At 49.7% G+C, this 19,185-nt stretch overlaps 1 protein-coding gene across 2 annotated transcripts; it reads left to right on the forward strand.

Annotated features, from left to right (window-relative positions):
* The first annotated feature begins 5,944 nt into the window (after positions 1–5,944).
* LOC110293991 (inactive 2'-5'-oligoadenylate synthase 1B) lies at positions 5,945–17,589 on the forward strand. 2 transcript variants are annotated; one of them, XM_021161919.3, is made up of 6 exons: positions 5,945–6,165; positions 7,704–7,980; positions 10,920–11,104; positions 14,652–14,884; positions 15,567–15,720; positions 16,851–17,589. In XM_021161919.3, the coding sequence occupies exons 1-6, from the start codon at positions 5,986–5,988 to the stop codon at positions 16,950–16,952; spliced, it is 1,131 nt and encodes a 376-aa protein (XP_021017578.1). In that variant the 5' UTR covers positions 5,945–5,985; the 3' UTR covers positions 16,953–17,589. The 2 variants fall into 2 exon arrangements, with proteins under 2 accessions (XP_021017578.1, XP_029333190.1); XM_029477330.2 differs by lacking the exon at positions 16,851–17,589 and having other exon boundaries at positions 15,567–16,844.
* Positions 17,590–19,185: the final 1,596 nt, after the last annotated feature.

Consider the following 19,185-nt stretch of genomic DNA (forward strand, 5'->3'; position numbering starts at 1 on the left):
GATTGTCAAACCCTCATCACAGTAGGCTGTGGACCAGGAGGCATGAAACATCCTAAACAAAGTTTCTGTTGTTCCTCCTTCTTGATCTTGAATTGTTACTAAAGAAAAATCATTTGATTGCCTTCTAGATTTTTAACAACAGAACACACACAGATAAACACACACACACACTCACACACACACACACACACACACACACACACACACACACGTCAGTAAAACATGAAGATCAAGCTAGATAAATCCAGAAAATGGTAGGCACCCATTTCAGCACAGCTGTGGTGGGTTTGTCACAGGTGACTGGTCCTTGCTGGATATTGTAATCTGCAAGGTCCTGGTTAGCTTCTAGTTCAGACTTAGTGTCTCACAGGTCTTTGGGTTCTCAGATGCACACCCATGATGTGGCTATTGTCCAAGGCCTAATCCAAACCAATCTTTCTGCCCTTTACTCCCACCTCTGTCTGTCCATCCATAGAGGACAAAGGTTTCACATCCTTCTTTAATATGGGATCTCACTTCTTTTCTCAGGATGGATGTGAACCTGGGGACCTTTCCCATTGCCCCCCAAGTGCTGAGGTCACAGGGGTGTGCCTCTCTCCCCAGCTGTAACCACCTGGGTTTTTACTTGCCACTCTCCACTTCAATAGCATAAATTGTTGACTTGTGCCCAGGACACACCCTCATGAGTGGGAGCCTGTCTCCATGCCAGCCTCTCTTTGCTCAGCAGGAGTGAATATTCATCAAGGCAGGGTGGTCCACCCCTGTGATCCCAAGTCCTGGGAGGTTGGCACAGAAGGTACAGAGTTCGTGGCCAGCCTGGGCTACATGAGGCTCGGTTTCATAAAACTGTAAAAAGCCCCTCCCACACACATATGTGTACACACACACACACACACACACACACACACAGAGCATACCCCACATGCCTAAATCACCATTGCAACTGCTGCAGAAAACTGAGGAAATTATTTGAACAGTGGCTTTGCCCATGGTTATGGCCACAACTCAGGTGGCTTTAAGGGATTTTCTTTTGAAGAAGCAGAAGCCATGGCCTTGTCATTCAGATCAGAGGCTCACCCTTAGCAAATAAGATAGTCTTCATAGCCTTGTTGATAGCAGAGGCTCCTTGGTGAACCCTGACCTTGCCTGAGGGAACTGGGATGCTGAAGGCCCCATCCACAAGTGCAAGGATGGAAGAACAAGAGGCCAGGTGAGGGTCCTGAGCAGATCTGTGTCAGAGCCAAGATAATTGTGCTTTAAATATTCTATTACATGAATTTCCTGTGTATGAGCATGTGAATAGGTCTCTCTTCTTCCAACAACTGGAAGGTAGTGTCCAGTGCTGACTGCTGAAGGGGCTGGAGAAGTGAAAAGGACTCCCATGGGAGTCTCAGTGAGGCCATGATGGGTCCCCAGCTTGGCAGAGACCTGTGGCGATGGTTTGTTAAAACCCTCTCTGTGTGGATCTGGCCCAGAAACTAGATTTCAATCCTTGGAACCCACCTAAATGTGCAAAGAGAGGGTTCCCTGACCTGCACATGCATGTCACGGCATAGTGTCCCACCTACATCAGGGACACACACAATAAAGCTGGGTGTGAGGTATGGGGCTATAATCCTAGTACCAGGAGGCAGAGGCAGGAGGAGGGGGAGCCCTGGTGCTCACGGACCAGCGGCTTGTATCCCATCAGTGGGCTATAGGATTCACTGAGAGACCCTGCCTCAAAAAATAAGTGGAGTGCAAGAGAGAAAGACACCATTGCTGACCTTAGACTACCACCTACACACATGCACACATGTATGATCATGTACACATGTACACACACACACACACAAGAACCTAGACTTGAATGGGGAATTGTGCAGTTGATTCATTTATCAAACAGATGAGGAAATAAAGACCCAAGGAAGCTAGGAATGGGAGGGACCTGGGCCTTAGACTTCCAGCCCACACTCACCACGGTGATGATAACTAAAATCACACAGAGCATCAGATGACCTCCCTGGGTTTCAGTACTTCCCAGCTCAGAAGGAGCCTTCACTGATGAATCCATATCCCACATTCTCCGTGACCTGAAAGCCAGATAAATACATCTAGAAACCACCTCCCCCCTGCCCCCGTTCCTCTTGACAGGGTCTCCTATAGTCCAGGATGGCCTGGAACTGCATATGTAGCCTAGGCTGACTTTGAATTTCCGATCCCTCAGACGCCCCACCTCCACCTCTAGAAGGCTGGGCTTGGTTGCAGGTGTGAATGACCATCCTTGGCTCCTCAAGAGGATTTCAACCCCACTGAATTGAGTCCCTGAGACACATGAGCAATTTATTCCCGCTGAGCTGGTCAGTTCCTCCCAAGGCCAGGTTCTTCCAGGACAGTTTCTCTAGTTCCTGGAGTCACCCGGGAATCCTGAGAGTTTCTTTTCCAACTGCCTGTACTCCCCTCACCTTCCCAACTCGCTGCCCCCTGTGCAGAGTTGAAACGATTTCCCCTTTGCTGGCCAATCCCCACCTCCATAGTGACTAAAGTCAGCTGCCTTCATGTCAGCCCACTTGCTGAAGTTCAGCTTCTTGCTACCAGGTAACCACAGGGGTAAATGTGAGAGCCATGCAAGCCCTCTGAGGCACTCCCTGCTCTTCCCAGTACTAGCAGCAGACATCACTAATAGATACAGCGTCAGCTGAGGAGTCTGCCAAAGGCTTCAGAACCCTTCTGTGTACAGTGCTCTCTATGCAGCAGGCATCACTAATCAATATAGCGCCCACTGCCAAAGGCTTCAGAACCCTTCTGTGCACAGTGCTCCATGCAGCCACTGCCACACAGCCAAGAGGGGAGGCAGATCCCTTATCCTGGCATAAGACACGCCTACAAGGCCAGCATAGGACACGCCTACCAGCATAGGACATGCCTACCAGGCTGAGAATTTTCATTAACACTGGGACTCCTGAGCAGGCTAATTGTTCTTTTCTCTCAGTTACTACGGAGACTGCAAAGGATGACATGGCAGGAAACGCTGTCCCCACAGACATCATTCCCTCACGTTGGCCAGGTGCTTATTCTGTCTCTGACATTAAGATTTTGGAACGTCCCCGGGGCCTTGCAGTTGCATTATCCATGAAACCCCTGACCTGTGGCACGGGCTTCAGCAATGTCATCCCACATGCCTGCCCTATATTTGGGCTCTGGTGTACAGCACCCATCCAAGACGATGCTCCTGAGCTGGGGAGGGTACCCCCCCCCCCAGGAGGTTGGGAGAAAGCAGGAGAGGCAGGCTCAAGCCAGGAGGAAGTGTTGAGTGTGTCTAGTCCACAGAACTCTCGATCTCCAGCAAGCCATGGGGGTTTTTGTTTGTTTTTTGTTTTTGTTTTTTTAAATCCTAAGTGGGAGCTGGAGGTGGAGCTGAGTCTGGGCCCAATCAGGGCAGACAGAGCTGACACAGTGTGGGCTGGGTCATGGGGCTCATGAAGAAAGCAGTGTATCCCCAGCAGAAGCTGGCTATGTGGCCAAGAGAGTGGTTCAGGGTCTTAAACCTTGTCATCTGGGCACTCCCAGACTCAGTCAGGCTTTCAGGGGTATTGACCTCACTGGGCTTAGTGATACTCGCTAGGATACGGGGGGGGGGGGGGTGTCGGCCGAGTAGAGATGAGCTGGACACACTATAATCCCAGCACAGAGGCAGGGAGATTGCTGCAAGTTGAAGGCTAGCCTAGCCTATGAGACTGTCTCCCAAACCAAGAACAAAAAGGGTCACTGAGATAGCTCAGAGGGCACAGGTGTTTGTCACCAAGCCTGGTGGCCTGAGTTTGGTCCCAGGACCCCCGTGGTGGAAGGAGAGAGAGCCGACTCCTACAAGCTGTCCTCTGTCCTCACATGCTCACACACAGGAAATAAATGTATAGACTATCTAAAGCACAATTAGCTTGGTCCTCCCCCAGATCTGCTCAGGACCCTCAGCTGGCCTCCCGTCCTCCCATCCTGGCACTTGTGGGAGGGGCCTTCAGCATCCCAGTTCCCTCAGGATCCACCATGCCTCCCAATGAGGCCAAGAAGATTGTACCTGGGGTCTGGGGAGATGGCGCAGAGGAGGGCCAGGCACTGGATGCTCTTGCAGAGGACCTGGGCTCACTTCCCAGAGCTATTTGGTGGCTCACAAAAACCAACAACAATTTGTTGTTGTTTATTTTTCAAGACGGGATCTCACCACTGAGCTCTATCATGGAACTCACTCTGTAGACCAGGCTAGCCAAAAAAAAAAAAAAAAAGCCCACAGAGGTCCAACTTCCTCTGACCCCAGAGTGCTGGGATCAAAGGCCTCTGACACTACACCTGGCTGACCAAAAGGAATTTAAAGCAGCTGACACTTTGTGCTGAGGGCTCACCTCTGACCTGGAATGACACAACCTTGGTCAGCAGAACTTCCCGCTCCTGTTTCTTTAAGGAAAGAACTGTGTTACTGCCCAGAGTGTGTTCTCAGCCACAGCATTGGGCAGGATCCTTTTTCCCCCCATTCATTTCTTCATCTGTTTTAGGTTTTTTTCCCCCTCACACTCTGGAGTGAATCCAGCTGTGGTGTAGCCCAGGATGGACCAGTCTCCATTATCCATCCTCCTGCATCAGCCTCTGCCTGCTGGACTGCTAGGGCCACCCACAATGCTGTTTTTCTTCCCTGTTTCCTGCATGTGAAGGGTTAATGACCTAGAAGCCCCAGGCAGTCTGAGTGACTCCCTGCAGGAGGAGACATGGTGCTGATGTCAGGGTGCAGTGAGGATCAGGGAGGCCAACGGGGTAAGCATCCCACCAAAACCCACCAGCTTGGGGAAGCAGGACTAGGTCTGCAGACCCCCAAAGGTCCCATTTCCACCCTAATCCCCTGGAGCTTCCTGTGCCCGGTGAGCAGTCTCCACTAGCAATGGCTTCCTTCCTGGAGCTGCATAAAGGCCAATCTTGCTCCTGCAGAAGGCCAGACTTTCATTTCCTCATCGCAGTACATCCTGGTTAATGTACGGGTGTGCACGTGTGAGTATACACTTGTTTGTGTATTTGTGTGCATATGTGCACAGGCAAGCTCAGGAGTGTATTTAGTGTGTGCATGCCCTGTGCGTGTGCATGTGAATGCGTGTGCACGTGTGTGTGTGTGTTTGGGACCTGTCATGTCAGTTCTCAGAATTGGAACTGGAAGCACAGCCCGAGCTCTTAAACTCTGAGCCCTCTCTCTGCCCTCTAAACAAGAGATGAGAAGATGGAGGCAGGGGTTGGAGGGCATCACACTGTTTTGATGAGGCCTTGGGTATGCCACCCAAAGGCTGATTTTCAACCTTGCCAGGGCCCTGAAAGACAGCTCACTTTAATAGCCATTGCTGACCTGTCCTGTCTCCAGCTTGGTGGTACAGCCTGTACTTCACCCTTGGGGATGCCCAGACCCCACCCTCACCCCGGCCCCCAGCACCACAGGGGAAAATGTAGGGTGTGAGTAGGAGAGGGGGCTTCTGGGAAGTTTAAGCTTTCTGTTAGAATTGTCTGTAATCCTAGACCTGCAAGTCCAGAGGTAAAGGAAAAACAAAACCTGGGGAGGTGCTGTTCTTAAAAAGAAAAAAAAAAAAAAAAAAAAAAAAGCAGTTCCGCCTAAAACGTTTGCAGGAGATGGAAGCCGAGCTCAGGAGCCACCAGCCACCTTCTGCGGTTTCCTGATTCCGTTTCCCTTCTTCTACGTGCACAGATTGCTCCTAAAACGTGCCGTGTAACAGCCTTTTTTTTCCAGAAGAAATCCCAAGAAAGCCAGGTCAGTTTCGTTACGCATTCCTTCCCTGGGCCGGATCTTAAGAAAGCTCAGGCTTGGATGGGGAGGTACCTGTTCAGAAGCCCTTACGCCATTGGCTGCTCGGGCCTGGATGATTTGCATATCCGCGCCCTTCCCGGGAAATGGAAACTGAAAGTCCCATTTCTGCTTCAGCCAGGCTGGCTGCAGAGGTAAAAGCTCCTGGACCTAGGATGGAGCAGGATCTGAGGAGCATCCCGGCCTCGAAGCTTGATAAGTTCATAGAGAATCATCTTCCGGACACCAGCTTCTGTGCTGACCTCAGAGAAACCATAGATGCCCTGTGTGCTCTCCTGAAGGACAGATCCTTCCAGGGCCCCGTCCGCCGAATGAGGGCCTCTAAGGGGGTGAAGGTGAGCCTTCCTCAGCCTGAACTGACGGAGATGGGGTGGGACAGGACTTTCAGAAGCCAGGCTGCAACCCTGATCCCTCCTCTTCAATTCTGATCACAGCTGGCGATGGGTTCTTTCCCCCAAGTCCCACATCTGTATTGGAGAAGGAGCCTCAGCTACAGTTTATGTTCCCCACTCCCAGGCTATGTCCATTTCAGAGTCAGGGAAACTGAGGCCCAGAATGGCAAAGCAGTTTTCTGGAAAGTGGAGGGGCGGGTGGTGGGGCACTGCTGTGTGACTTAGGGTAACTTAACTACCTTCTCCATGTCCAGTGTTCCACGCCCCAGGATGACAAGGTCACATAGACTAAGTCAAATGTGACACGGAGCACAGACCAGGACTCGCCTGCTGTGTGACTAGATTGATAGACCCTCTCTGGGCTCGGTTCCCGGTCTGTCAAATCACATTTCATGACAATGGTACCTAACTCTCAGGCTCTGTGAAGGGTGCAGAAATGAAGTTGTTTTCTTGTTTTTAGTTGACTGTATTTCTACATTTTTAGTTGTGAGTGGGGTTCTGTATGTGTTAGTGCAGGTTTGGTCAGAATTGAAAAGGGGGGTGTCAGATCTCTTAGAGCTGCAGTTACATAGGTGGCTCTGAGCTGGCCTGCTTGGGTGCTGGGAACTAAACTGAGATCATTTGCAGGAACAGCAGGCAGTTTTAGCTAGTGACCCACCTCTCCATCCGGAGATGTGACAATTTGTAATGCCCTCTCTCAACAGTGGCTGATGCTCATGTACACGTGTTAGTGATGATTCTCAGCATTTTATTTAGGGAGGCTCTGTTCAGCATGAATTCTTCTTTTTACGATATTTGTTTTACAGACTTGGATCACCTTTATTGTTTTTTCAGTTTCTCTATGATGTTATATGCAATTCTATATCACACAAGGCCATTTTCTCTTTAATGATGTCACTTGCACATATTTCCTCCCAGCTAACAATGCCAACCATGGGACTATGGCTACATTTTCATATATCTGTATTAATTTAGTCATAGTCTCCTTCCAATCTCTACTATCCTTTACCTCCCACCAGACCCTCCCCAGAGATTCGCTCTCTGATGGTATGTCACATGTGTGCAGCTAATGTGGGCGCTGCATGAGTGCTATTGTGCCCTCCCCAAAACTCTTCTGTGCTTGTTTCATTTAGACCTCTCCCCCACTCCCATACACAGCCCCCCCCCACACACACACACTTGAACACACAGAGACTCCACAGATGAACATGGATATTTTCCCTTCACAGTGTGGTTTATCATCTGTATCAAGAGGAGATCCAGCACCCTCTATTTTCCTACATAGATCCTGATGTCACTCTTCAGGGCTGACTAATATTCTCCTGCACATCTAGCAGCTTGCTCCATCCATCCATCCATCCATCCATCCATCCATCCATCCATCCATCCATCTATCACCTTGGTGATGGACTCCAGTTCAGCATCTGGACCGCCCAGCATGGCTCTCCCTGTCCTTTGTCATTCTCATTCTTGTCTTTCAGGGCAAATGCACTGCACTCAAGGGCAGGTCAGACGCTGACCTGGTGGTGTTTCTTAACAATCTCACCTACTTTGAGGATCGGTTAAACCAACAGGGAGTGTTGATTAAGGAAATTAAGAAACAGCTGTGCGAGATTCAGCATGAGAGACGTTTTGGAGTGAAGTTTGAGGTCCACAGTTTAAGGAGTCCTAACTCCCGGGCTCTGAGCTTCAAGCTGAGTGCCCCCGACCTGCTGAAGGAGGTGAAGTTTGATGTGCTGCCAGCTTATGATTTACTGGGTAAGGCAGCCTGCCAGAGAGCCTCAGCTCACCCTTCTGCATGCCTTCATCCTCCCTTCTAGTTCCACCTCTGTGTTTGTGGTCACATGTGTGTTTCGTAGGTGTTCTCTTGTGTGTGGGTGTGATCCTGAACCATGGCTAACACATCTCAAGAGTCATCCGTCTTTTTTGAGACCTAGTTCAGAATTCACACTTGAGCCTGACTGGCTGGGAAGAGCCCCGGGGACCCTCGAGTCTCCCCTTTCTCAGTTCTGAGATTACAATCCTACCCACAAACACTGGCTTTTTCTCTGAGTTCTGGGATTCCAACGGGGATCCTCATGCTTGTGAGCCAAGCACGTTACTGACTGAGCCATCTCCCCAGCCCACACCTTCCATCCCTGAACTGAAAACCATTATCATTTGAGAAATTCAACTAGAGAGAATATCTCTTTAAAGCTGCGCTGGGGAGGAGGGATTTTGGAAATTTGATAGTGGGGAGACAGAATCCATCCCACAGGGACATTGAGCAGCCTGCTGGCTCACTTACGGGAGGAAGTCACACTAGATGCTCCCTCAGCATACCAGTCCTACTCACGGCTAGCTGTGGGTTTTGTCTTCTTAAACATGAGACAGTGTAGACTTCACTGAAAATAACAAACTCGTGAATCTTCTCCCTCAGAGCTGTGCAGAGACCTGGGGTGTCTGCAGGAGAGTTTGCACAGGACGCAGATCTTCTCATTGGAGCTCTGGCCCCTCAGTAAAACTGCAGATGCAGCCACCCAACTCACACATGCACACACATTTTATAATTTTACACATTAAAAGATCTTATCTTTTGACAAAAATCTCAATTATTCAATTTTACCAATGAAGACTTGCAAAGCCAGATACTGTGGTAAAATCCTGCTAGCTCAGGGAGGCAGAGAAAGCATCCAGCTGACCTTCCTCCTGAGCCAGAATGTTCCAGAATGCATCCCCTTCTCATGCTGTCTCATAACCTCTTTCAAACTGAATGTCCCTCCCCTCTACTTCCTGTGGTCTCTCTATCCCTCCTCCTGACTCCCTCTTACTCTCTATGGTTTCTTCTTAATAATCCCATGTTCGCTTCTGGTCAGCTGGTTGCTTGCTCTGCCTCTTGATCTATAATTGACTTTATTTAATCCTGTTTACAATATTCAAGCAGAAAGCTCCTGGATTAAGGGTGTGTGCTAAGGCTGAGCCACACCACACCTAAAACCAGGTTTTTCCAATAAACAACTCAATCTCAGGGTTCACAGTGTGATCAAATATCCTGCAACAATCTTTTACCAGGCCTGATACAGCGTGTGTCGCCAAAATTACAGATTGTCCAACTCAGGAAACACTCCTGAGAGCACAGTGGGATCTTGGGGGAGCTTAGCGAATACTTGAGGCTTTACATTTGGGGGAAGCACAGCACCCCCTGTTGGCCACTGTGTGAACTTCTGCTGTTAACTTAGTGACAAGGCCAGCCTAGCCCTTGGCTTAAAGAGAGCCATGGAAACAGTCCAGAGTCTCAGACAGCAGGGACTGAGAGGGCCAGCCTGGGAGTAGGACCAGGGCAGCCTGCCGTGGGAAGCTGCAAAAGGCTTAGAACCTTGTTTAGGGGAGGGGGCTCAGAGGGGGTGACCAGAAATGAGCTGTGACAGCAGGTTCCACAGAAGCCTGTCTGGGTCATGGACTTCCTCAGCCTCAGCAGCTTTCCAGTGGGGAGGGGCTCCACCCCAGAAGGACTGCCTTGGGAATGGTAGTGTGGGCAACAGCCAAAGAGGACGATAGCCACAGCCCTATAGAAGATGACATAAGCAATGAGCCCTATTGTAACTAGACCCTGACACTAATCTAGACTAGCCCATAACCTCCATGGTCACTGAGTGACAGGCTTGTCCAAGCTCCATCCGTGAGTGGCTTTGCCCTGTGTCAGCATCACAGTCTGATGGTGTGGCCTGCTGCATGGCACACATGTGCACACACCTAAGGCACAGCCTGCCTAGACTACTCAAATGTGCACACACACCTAAACACACATCTATTCCCTAGTCTGCTGCTCTTCTACTCTATAAGTGCACAGGACACAGACACACATACACACACACACACACACACACACACACACACACACACCCTAACACTGCCATATCTTGTTCCTGTCAGGATCTGGACAAACAAAACCACATGATATTAACTTATCACTACAGAAAATCACCCACCGAAAACACACAGTGGCTGGGGAGACAGCTCAGTGGATAAGGGTGATTGCTGCTCAAGCATGAGGACCTGAGTTCAAATGCCCAATATCCACCTAAACTTAGGAAGTGCCATACATTGACCTAGATACCTGATCACTATGGGGGCAAAAGACAGGAGAATCTGTAAGACCTGCAGGATTCCAGCCAAGCTCCACATTTACAGACAGACTCTGACACAAAGAAACGAGCCGACAAACTAAAGGAAAGACACCCTAGGTGTCTCTGAACATATAGGAATACCTCCTCAGGAACACTCGCTATCCATACACAAAATAGAGCAGAGACTCTGTCAGCGTGAGACGTGATATATGAATGCAGCCGACTGCTCCATAGTGAACTTTGACACACGCAGGAATGCACAGCGTTGACAAGAACCATGCAGAAGACGCTAGAACCAGATGTGGTTGATCACGTGTGTGTGACCACAGTGTGCTGGTTCCTCCCACCACTGTCTCCAGGCCTGCAAGAAAGACCCCCACTAGAGCAAACTGGGAGCAAGGACTTTGTAGTGCACAGCATGTGTGCAGTCCTGAGGAGTGGTGGGGCAGATGGGTTTATGCGGAGCTATGCCTGCTTGGGGAAAACTCTGCCTGTTCGCTGAACCCCATAGGCTGTGATTCTGGACCTGGGGAGACTGAGGAACCTCAGAGAGGGGCTGAGCTGTTCCACTGAATGAAATCTTCTTTACAGATCATCTTAACATCCTCAAGAAGCCTAACCAACAATTCTACGCCAATCTCATCAGTGGGCATATCCCGCCGGGGAAGGAGGGCGAGTTATCCTCCTGCTTTATGGGGCTTCGGAAGTACTTCCTGAACTGTCGTCCAACCAAGCTGAAGCGCCTCATCCGCCTGGTCACGCACTGGTACCAACTGGTAAGGCATTGGCCTGGTCACTGTGCGCTTCATCTGTACAGAATGTAGACACGGGGTAGAGAAAATGTATACTCTAGTTCGTTGTCTATTGAGGTAATAACTTTATCACATGACCAAAACCCTCCTGGGAAGGAAGGATATTCTTTTTTTTTTTTTTTTTTTTTTTTTCGAGACAGGGTTTCTCTGTGTAGTCCTGGCTGTCCTGGAACTCACTTTGTAGACCAGGCTGGCCTGGAACTCAGAAATCCACCTGCCTCTGCCTCCCAAGTGCTGGGATTAAAGGTGTGCGCCACCACGCCTGGCCAAGCAGGATATTCTTATGTTTACACATCTAAGGCACACTCCATCATTGAGGGAAGTCAGAGGAATAACTGAAGCAGAGGCCATGGAGGAATTCTGCTCACTGTTTGCTGTCCATGACGCACTCAGCAGCCATTTCTACACAGCCCAAGGCCACATTCCATTCATGGCTCCAACCACAGTGGTCTGGTCCCACCCACATCAATCAGTGATTGGTAACATGCTCACAAACTACCCAAGCCAGTCAGATGCATAGGCATTTTACTGAGCAAGATGGACTCCTACCAGAGGAGGCTAGCTGGTGTTGAGTGGACAAAAATTAAGCAGCACAGTTGACCCCTTTTCAACATGGCACGCAAACAAACCACGGTTGAACCATAACCTTTCCCTTCTCACTTGTCCCTAAGATCTCCTGTCGCTATCACATCATAAAACACAGTGCAGCTTTAAAGTCCCCAAATTAAAAACCAAACCTAAAGAAGCTACGACACATAAGAAGACACTAGTCTCTCAACGGTGGGCTCTTATACTATTAAAAACACAAGTTAAATACGTTCTTACTGCAAGAGGGAAGAACCAAGTCACTGTCACAATCTAATTAAAACACAACCAAAGGCCAACAGAGCAAAAGGCTCAGTATCTGATATCTGGGACTCACAGTTCTCTGAGCTTCTCAGGCTCTGCCATCCACAGCACACACAGCAGGTGTCAGGCTCAGGCCAGCTCAGTTCTCACAGTGCTCTGTTCCTGACAGTGATCTCCTGCTCAGGGCAAGGCCAGTATCTTGGGGTCTCCACTGCTGTTGAGGCTGCACTTTCACCAATGGCTTCTCCTGGCCTTTCGCAGTACCAGGCCTCAGCTGCTCTCCAAGGCCCCTTCAGTCCAGCAGTTCTCATGGGACTTGAAATCTGGGAGACCTCTCTGCAGTTCCAGGTGTGATTGACACTTGGAGATGCAGTCTTGGGACCCCTGGACTACAGCTGATAGAGTCCATGGTTTTCCAAAGAATGATGTCCTGCACTCAAATTGTATGCAAAAGCAAAGAGCGTTTTTATTCTGTGTGAGTCCAGCATGCTGGGGTCTATCATTAACCAAGATGGAGATGCCCAGATGAGATCACAGGCTCAATTTAAAGCACATTAGTGGAATTCCATGAAAGAGTAGGTGACATTTTTCTTGATTGGTTGGCTCTATTCTAGGGACATTCCAGAACCATTGCTGGGGGGCTAGAAACTGTCACTGGGGAAGCCTGGAAACTGTTGCTGACTCTGTTCTTTCCCTAGGCCAGGTGGCAGGGAAGCTTCTGATGGTTGGGCAGTTTCTGATTGGATGCTCTAGGCCTGGGGTTTTTCCAATAAATGACTTGCTTGGACTTGTACAGTTCTGAGAAACACAAATTCAGGCCTAGTCTCCTGATATGCCTGTTTGAAGCCCATTATGGAATCACCCTGGCTCAGTCTGCTTATACCTACTCTTGCTGACTATGAAGAAACTCTTTCCAAAAGATTTGCCCCCAATGGTGCAGGTTTCTTCTTTATCATAGCAGATTTTCATCCCCAACTGATGAGAAATTACTGATTCTGAATGCAAACACAGCATACAAACAGCCCAATTGGGGTCCTTGCTTTTCTCTGAAACCTCACTCCAGCCTCTGTCACCTGCCTGCCTCTCAGCACTCCTGTCTTCCAAGTTCCCACAAACAGCCTGGTAGGCTCTCAGCTCTCCACAGCTCTCCAACCCAAAGTTCCAGAATCCTTTCTCAATCCTTCCAAGGAGCACCATGGCGGGTCAGCCACAGCAGTGCCCCTCCTCCCTAGGACCAGTTTCTGTCCTAGTTTGCTCTGACTGCTGTGGTAAAGGTGCTGCTGCAAAGTAAATTGGGTGGAAATGGACTGTCTGGCTCATGTTCCTGCATCTCACTCCATCTTTGAGGGAAGCAGAGGCAGGAACTGAAGCTGAGGCCATGGAGGAACTCTGCTAGCTGCCTGATACCCTTGGGCGATCAGTCTGATTTTTACAAACAACTCAGGACCACCTGCCCAGGACAGGCAATGCCCACAATGGGTGGGGCCCTTCTACACTGATCAAGGAAATGCCCCATAGGCTTAACTCCAGGCCAGGCTGATGGAGGCATTTTCTCAGTTGTGGGTCCATCTTCTCCAGATGATTCTGTGTCACTTTGGCAAAAAGAATCAAAATTAGCAAAAGCAGTGAGAAAAAACAATGTAAAAAAAAAAAGTGGGTGGAAGGGAATCAGAGGGGAGGGGATGAGAGAGAAGCAGGGGTGAGTGGAGATGGGGGGAGATGATGCTGTAGGAGGGGCAAGGAGTAGGGTCTGAGAGGAGGGAGGATTTTCTCTGCCTGTTCTAGGTGATTTCTTCTAGTCTACTTTCCAGTCTCCTAACTCTCTTCAGCGGTGTCTGATTCACCATTCCATGGCTTCTGCTTCATTTGTGTCTTTGGATTTTTCTCCCATTGTTGGCAAACCCTTCATGTCACTTTTTATACTTTGATTTTCCTGTCTTGTCAAGCTATGTCTTTAAATGTGTGATTTCTTATTATATACTGAGTGTTTTTATGTGTGTGTATTTATACCTATTCATGAAAACACATGTGTATGTGTGGGCATGTGTGTCCATTAGGATTTGAGGGCAGAGTGTGAGAGCAGGTTCTGAGTCATGCCCCACCTTGTATAATCAGTCAGGGTTTCACACATGACACTCCGTGTGCTAGATTAGCAGTTCTGGACAGTCATACAGCCCGAGGGAGCCCCATCTTTATCCCCTTGAACAGGGATGAGGAGTCAGCTTCCTCAAGAGCCTGACAACACATAGATGCTGGGGATCTGACGTCCAGTTCTCATCCCTGCATGGGGAGGGAGGCGCTTTACCTCTGAGCCATCTCCCTGGCCCCTTCCCAGTTACTTCAGAGACCACAGTCGAACTTCCACAGTGAGCACTCCTTATGTCCCGCCCCACCCTCACTCCTAGCTGTCACTCATGGTGTCTTGATTCCTCCTGGGCCTGTTAGTTACGTGCACAGTCTGTGGAGCACACAGTGTCCATCTCAACCACTCTTGGCTATAGCACAAGAAGGCATAGACTGAATTCAAGTGACTGGGCGTGACAGTGTGACAATAACCCTGTAATGACATCATCAGGTGGCAGCTGAATTGAGCCTGTGAGAAGCAGCCCCACACACAACCACCAGGAACCCCGTTTTTTTCTCATTGCCTTTCTCTTCTCAGTGTAAGGAGAAGCTGGGGGACCCGCTGCCCCCACAGTACGCCCTGGAGCTGCTCACAGTCTATGCCTGGGAGCATGGGAGTCGAGTAACTAAATTCAACACAGCCCAGGGCTTCCGAACCGTCTTGGAACTGGTTACCAAGTACAAACAGCTTCGAATCTACTGGACAGTGTATTATGACTTTCGACATCAAGAGGTCTCTGAATACCTGCGCCAACAGCTCAAAAAAGACAGGTAGTCTGTCCCCACATGGCTGTGATCCCCGTGGAGGGTCAGACTGCACTTGTGTTTAAAGGGGGAGGTCGGAGCTCTGTGTCTATGCAGCATCCACTGTACTGAGCACTGTCCTGCTGTCACCTGGTTGACATGAGATCCTACAGCCCTGGGAGGCAGGGGTGGGCTCTCCTGTCTGCAGATGAGGAGACCAAGGCTCTGACATTGTCCCAAATCAATCAGCAAAGGAAAGGGGGGGACATGGAGTGGGGACTGAGATTTTCCAACAGTAACAGCATCATAAAGGCTGTGAGGCACCAAAGATGTGAGGTGGACAAATTACCTGTAAATAATACAGTGCTATGTCACCCTAGGGAGTGACATGTCTTCATTCTGTGTTGTGTTCAGTTTCCACACCCCATTCTTTGAGCCTGTCTGGTCCAACACTCTTCATGTCACAGATCAGAGACCCTGAGGGATCTGTCCCAGGACACACAGCTACTAAAGGGTAGAGGATTCGAACCCAGGCTTTCCAGGTCATGCCCAAGGATCCCTCCAGGCTTCTATATGCTGTGGGGCAGGGACAAAAAAAAAAAAAATCTTTGAAAAGGAGCTCTCTGCTGGGCTCCTCCCCCACCCCTGTGCAGTGGTTCCTGAGTCAGTCGACAGCAGCTTGTTTCCCTCTCTTCATGTTGCTCTGCAGGCCTGTGATCTTGGACCCCGCTGACCCAACAAGGAACATAGCCGGTTTGAACCCAAAGGACTGGCGGCGTCTAGCAGGAGAGGCTGCTGCCTGGCTGCAATACCCATGCTTTAAGTACAGGGACGGTTCCCCTGTGTGCTCCTGGGAGGTGCCGGTGAGAACATGTCACCATCATCTTCGTCCCCCCACCCCCCTTCTCTTCATCTACCTGGAGAATCTTCCCACACAGATGTGGTCTCTGCACTCCTGTGGAGGCCATTGGCTCTCCTTATTCCACAGCCATCTTAGCACCGTTCACAGATTTCATGGACTCACAGGATGTCTCAGTGGGTAAAGGTGCTTGCTGCCAACACAGATGACCTGGGTTTGATCCCAGGACCTCCTATGGTAGAAGGAGAGAATCAAATCCCCAAAGTTATCCTCTGATTTTCATCTTGGCTGTTACACACAGGGACATGAGTGTGTGCATACACACACATACACATACACACACACACATGTCACTACACCCACCCACCCACCTATCCACAGGTTGCCCCCAACCACCACCACATAGACAGACACACACAAAAATACACAAACACAGAGGTTGCCCACACCCACCCACTCACACAGACACACACACACATAGATAACACACATACATAGACTTGGAGACCTGAAGCCACTGGCTCGGGGACACTCAGATAGAGTGAAAAACGGCTGGGACCCCGTGGACTCTGAAGCCCCTGTCAGGTCCATGAAGCAGCCTGTCTTCCCTGTCTCCTTGTCATGTGGCCAATGGGACTCAGCTGGGCTCTATCACAGCACTGAGGCACAGACGGACCTGCACTTGGACCTCTCCCCTCCTGGGGCAGGGCCTGCCTGATGCTAGGGACCCAGTGATGCCATGTGTGCCCTCCAGATGGAGTTTATCATGGCTGCAGGGATGCTGGACCCATACCCCAGGGCAGGATGGGAGTTTGATGGGTGTGAGGATGGTGACTGGGGATGGGGAGGGGTGAGTCAGACTGCAGTGGCCTTTAGAGCTGTCCCTCTGGCTATGCCCACTCTCAATTAATGGATCTGTCAGTGGATGAGAGGGGACAAGTGGGAGGCATGGCTTCAGGGAAGAGCTGTATATATCCTCAAGGGCCTAGGCCCTGTTTAGCCTACTGTTGACCTTCTCAGCAGCCCGACCAAGGGGCCCAGGTGGCCTGTCACAGAACTCACCTTCAGGGCTCAGTTGCATCCCCTTCCCAGTAAGAATGTAGGCTCCTGACACGATCGTGTTTTCTATTACAGACGGAGGTTGGAGTGCCAACGAAGTATCTCTTTTGTCGTATTTTCTGGTTATTGTTTTGGGCTTTGTTTCATTTCATTTTTGGTAAGACTTCATCTGGATAGCCCAGAGTGGCTTGGATATTGCCATCCTCCTGCCTTAGCGCTGGCATGACTGCAGCGTAGGCCTGTTATGCCTTGCCTCCCCTCCATCCTCAAGTGGACAAGAACTGGGCATGTGTTTTCCTGTGAGCCCAGTGGGACCTGTCCATGAGGCTCCAGAGTCAGGGGCATGTCCTGCTCTGCTTCAGGGCCTTGACCCAGAGAAGACAGGAAGGTGCCCAAAGCCCAAGAGAGGGAGGTTCCAACCTGTGATCAGACTCCAGGCTTCTGTCCCCTGCCCTCAACCCCTGCACAGACAGCCTTTCTCACAGCCTGCTTTATCTGTCTTGTCCCCCAGCAGTGTTCTCTGAGAGACAAGAGATTCAGGAGGAGAATATGGTGGTTTGTATATGGTTGGCCCAGGGAATGGCACTGTTAGGAGGTGTGGCCATGTTGGAGTGAGTGTGGCCTTGTGGGTGTGGGCTTTCTCTTGTCTTAGCTGCCTGGAAGTCAGTATTCTGCTAGCAGCCTTCAGATGAAGATGTAGAACTCTCAGCTCCTCCTGCACCATGCCTGCCTGGACGTTGCCATGCTCTCGCCTTGGTGATAATGGACTGAACCTCTGAACCTGTAAGCCAGCCCCAATTAAATGTTGTTTTTATAAAAATTGCCTTGGTCATGGTGTCTGTTCACAGCAGTAAAACCCTAAGACAGGGAGGAACTCAAGCTTGAATTGCATATGTTCGCACGTCGGGAGGTTCTGTCTAATGTCTGATCAATAACAACAAACCACAACAAGCCATGAGTGTGTGTGTATGTGTGTGTGTGTGGGGGTCTCTCTGTGTGTCTGTACCTGTGTGTGTATAAGGATGTGTGTGTGTGTATCTCTGTGTCTGCATTTGTGTATGAGATAGTATGTGTGTACTGTGTATCTGTGCATGTGTGTGTATGTGGAATTGTGTGTGTTTGTATCTCTCTGTGTCTGCATGTGTGTATAGGAGGGTGTATGTGTGTGCATCTATGTATGTATATGTGTGTGTCTTTCTGTGTGTGTGTCTCTCTCTGTGTGTCTGCGTATTCATGGTCAAGTAGCTGCACTTATGACATTCTCCATGTGGGTGCCAGCACCAAGTCCTCAGTGGTGGACAGAGCAGAACCAAACTGATACAACTTTTGATGTCAGGTAGCCCGGGATCCTTCCAGGTCTCTTCTTGCACATAAACTTGAGACAGGAATTCTTAGTTCCTTCTGTGTTCCCAAGCAACAGTAATTTCTCTTGGGAACAACCCCCTTTTGAGCTATCTTAAAGCCCATAGTGTCTTTTCCTGGTCTGTTTTGTTTTGCTCTCTCTTTCTGGCTTAGAGTCAGATGACCGTTTGATCTGAGACAGAGATTTGAGGAGACTAAACAGGCTGCTTAGGTTGGGAGAGGAGGGCCATAATCCAACTCCAGAGCCAGCTTTATAATAACAATGAACAGCATAAAATGATGCTTCAGTGTTATTCATGCCCAAAAGACAGCATAGCTGAGTACCTGCAAAATGGACTCAAGGACTGCAGGGAGTGACCAGAGCAAACAGAGATCAAAGGACACTCAAAGATCTGAGATATAGCAGGACTTAAACATCAGGTTTCATTGAGCCACTGAGAGGCACAGAGACTGGGCAAGGGCCTGCAGTGAGCTTGGAGACAGGACTAGTTAGTGGGGAGGTAGGACTAGTTAGTTGGGAGTCAGCACAAGTTAGTAGGGAGGTAGCTGGGAGGCAGGACTAGTTAGTAAGAGGTAGCTAGCTGGGAGACAGGACTAGTTAGTGAGGAATCTGGGAGACAGGACTAGTTAGTGAGGAGATAGCTGGGTGACAGGACTAGTTAGTTAGGAGATAGATGGGAGTAGTTAGTGGGGAGGTGGCTGGAAGACTGGTCTAGTTAGAGACAAGGCAGACATGACTAGTTATGAGGAGGTAGCTGTAACAGGACTAGTTAGTGAGGAAGTAGCTGTACTCAATCCCATTCCCATATCTGCAACAAAACTTGTCCACACAGACAAACACAAGACAAGACGATTACCATTTCCTGGGAGGCCAGACGGGGACTCAGCTGACTGGAACAAACACAGACAGTAATAAACAGAGAAGCAACAGCAGCCACCAGGCTCTCACTCACCCAACACAGCACACTGACAACCATGGGTGTCCTAGAATCAGGAGTCACCTTACCCAAATGTCAACAGGGTGTCCCCTGATATCCTGGGCTTGAGA

This window comes from Mus caroli, unplaced genomic scaffold, assembly GCF_978045245.1.
Source record: "Mus caroli unplaced genomic scaffold, Mus_caroli_1 scaffold_4, whole genome shotgun sequence".
NCBI classification, from domain to species: domain Eukaryota; kingdom Metazoa; phylum Chordata; class Mammalia; order Rodentia; family Muridae; genus Mus; species Mus caroli.

Bases quoted from the DNA above. Each gene is read 5' to 3' on its own strand.
- LOC110293991 (XM_029477330.2), top strand. From the start codon at position 5,986: ATGGAGCAGGATCTGAGGAGCATCCCGGCCTCGAAGCTTGATAAGTTC. The intron at 6,166-7,703 runs GTGAGCCTTCCT...CTTGTCTTTCAG, and splicing joins GGGCCTCTAAGGGGGTGAAG to GGCAAATGCACTGCACTCAA. The intron at 14,885-15,566 runs GTAGTCTGTCCC...GTTGCTCTGCAG, and splicing joins CAACAGCTCAAAAAAGACAG to GCCTGTGATCTTGGACCCCG.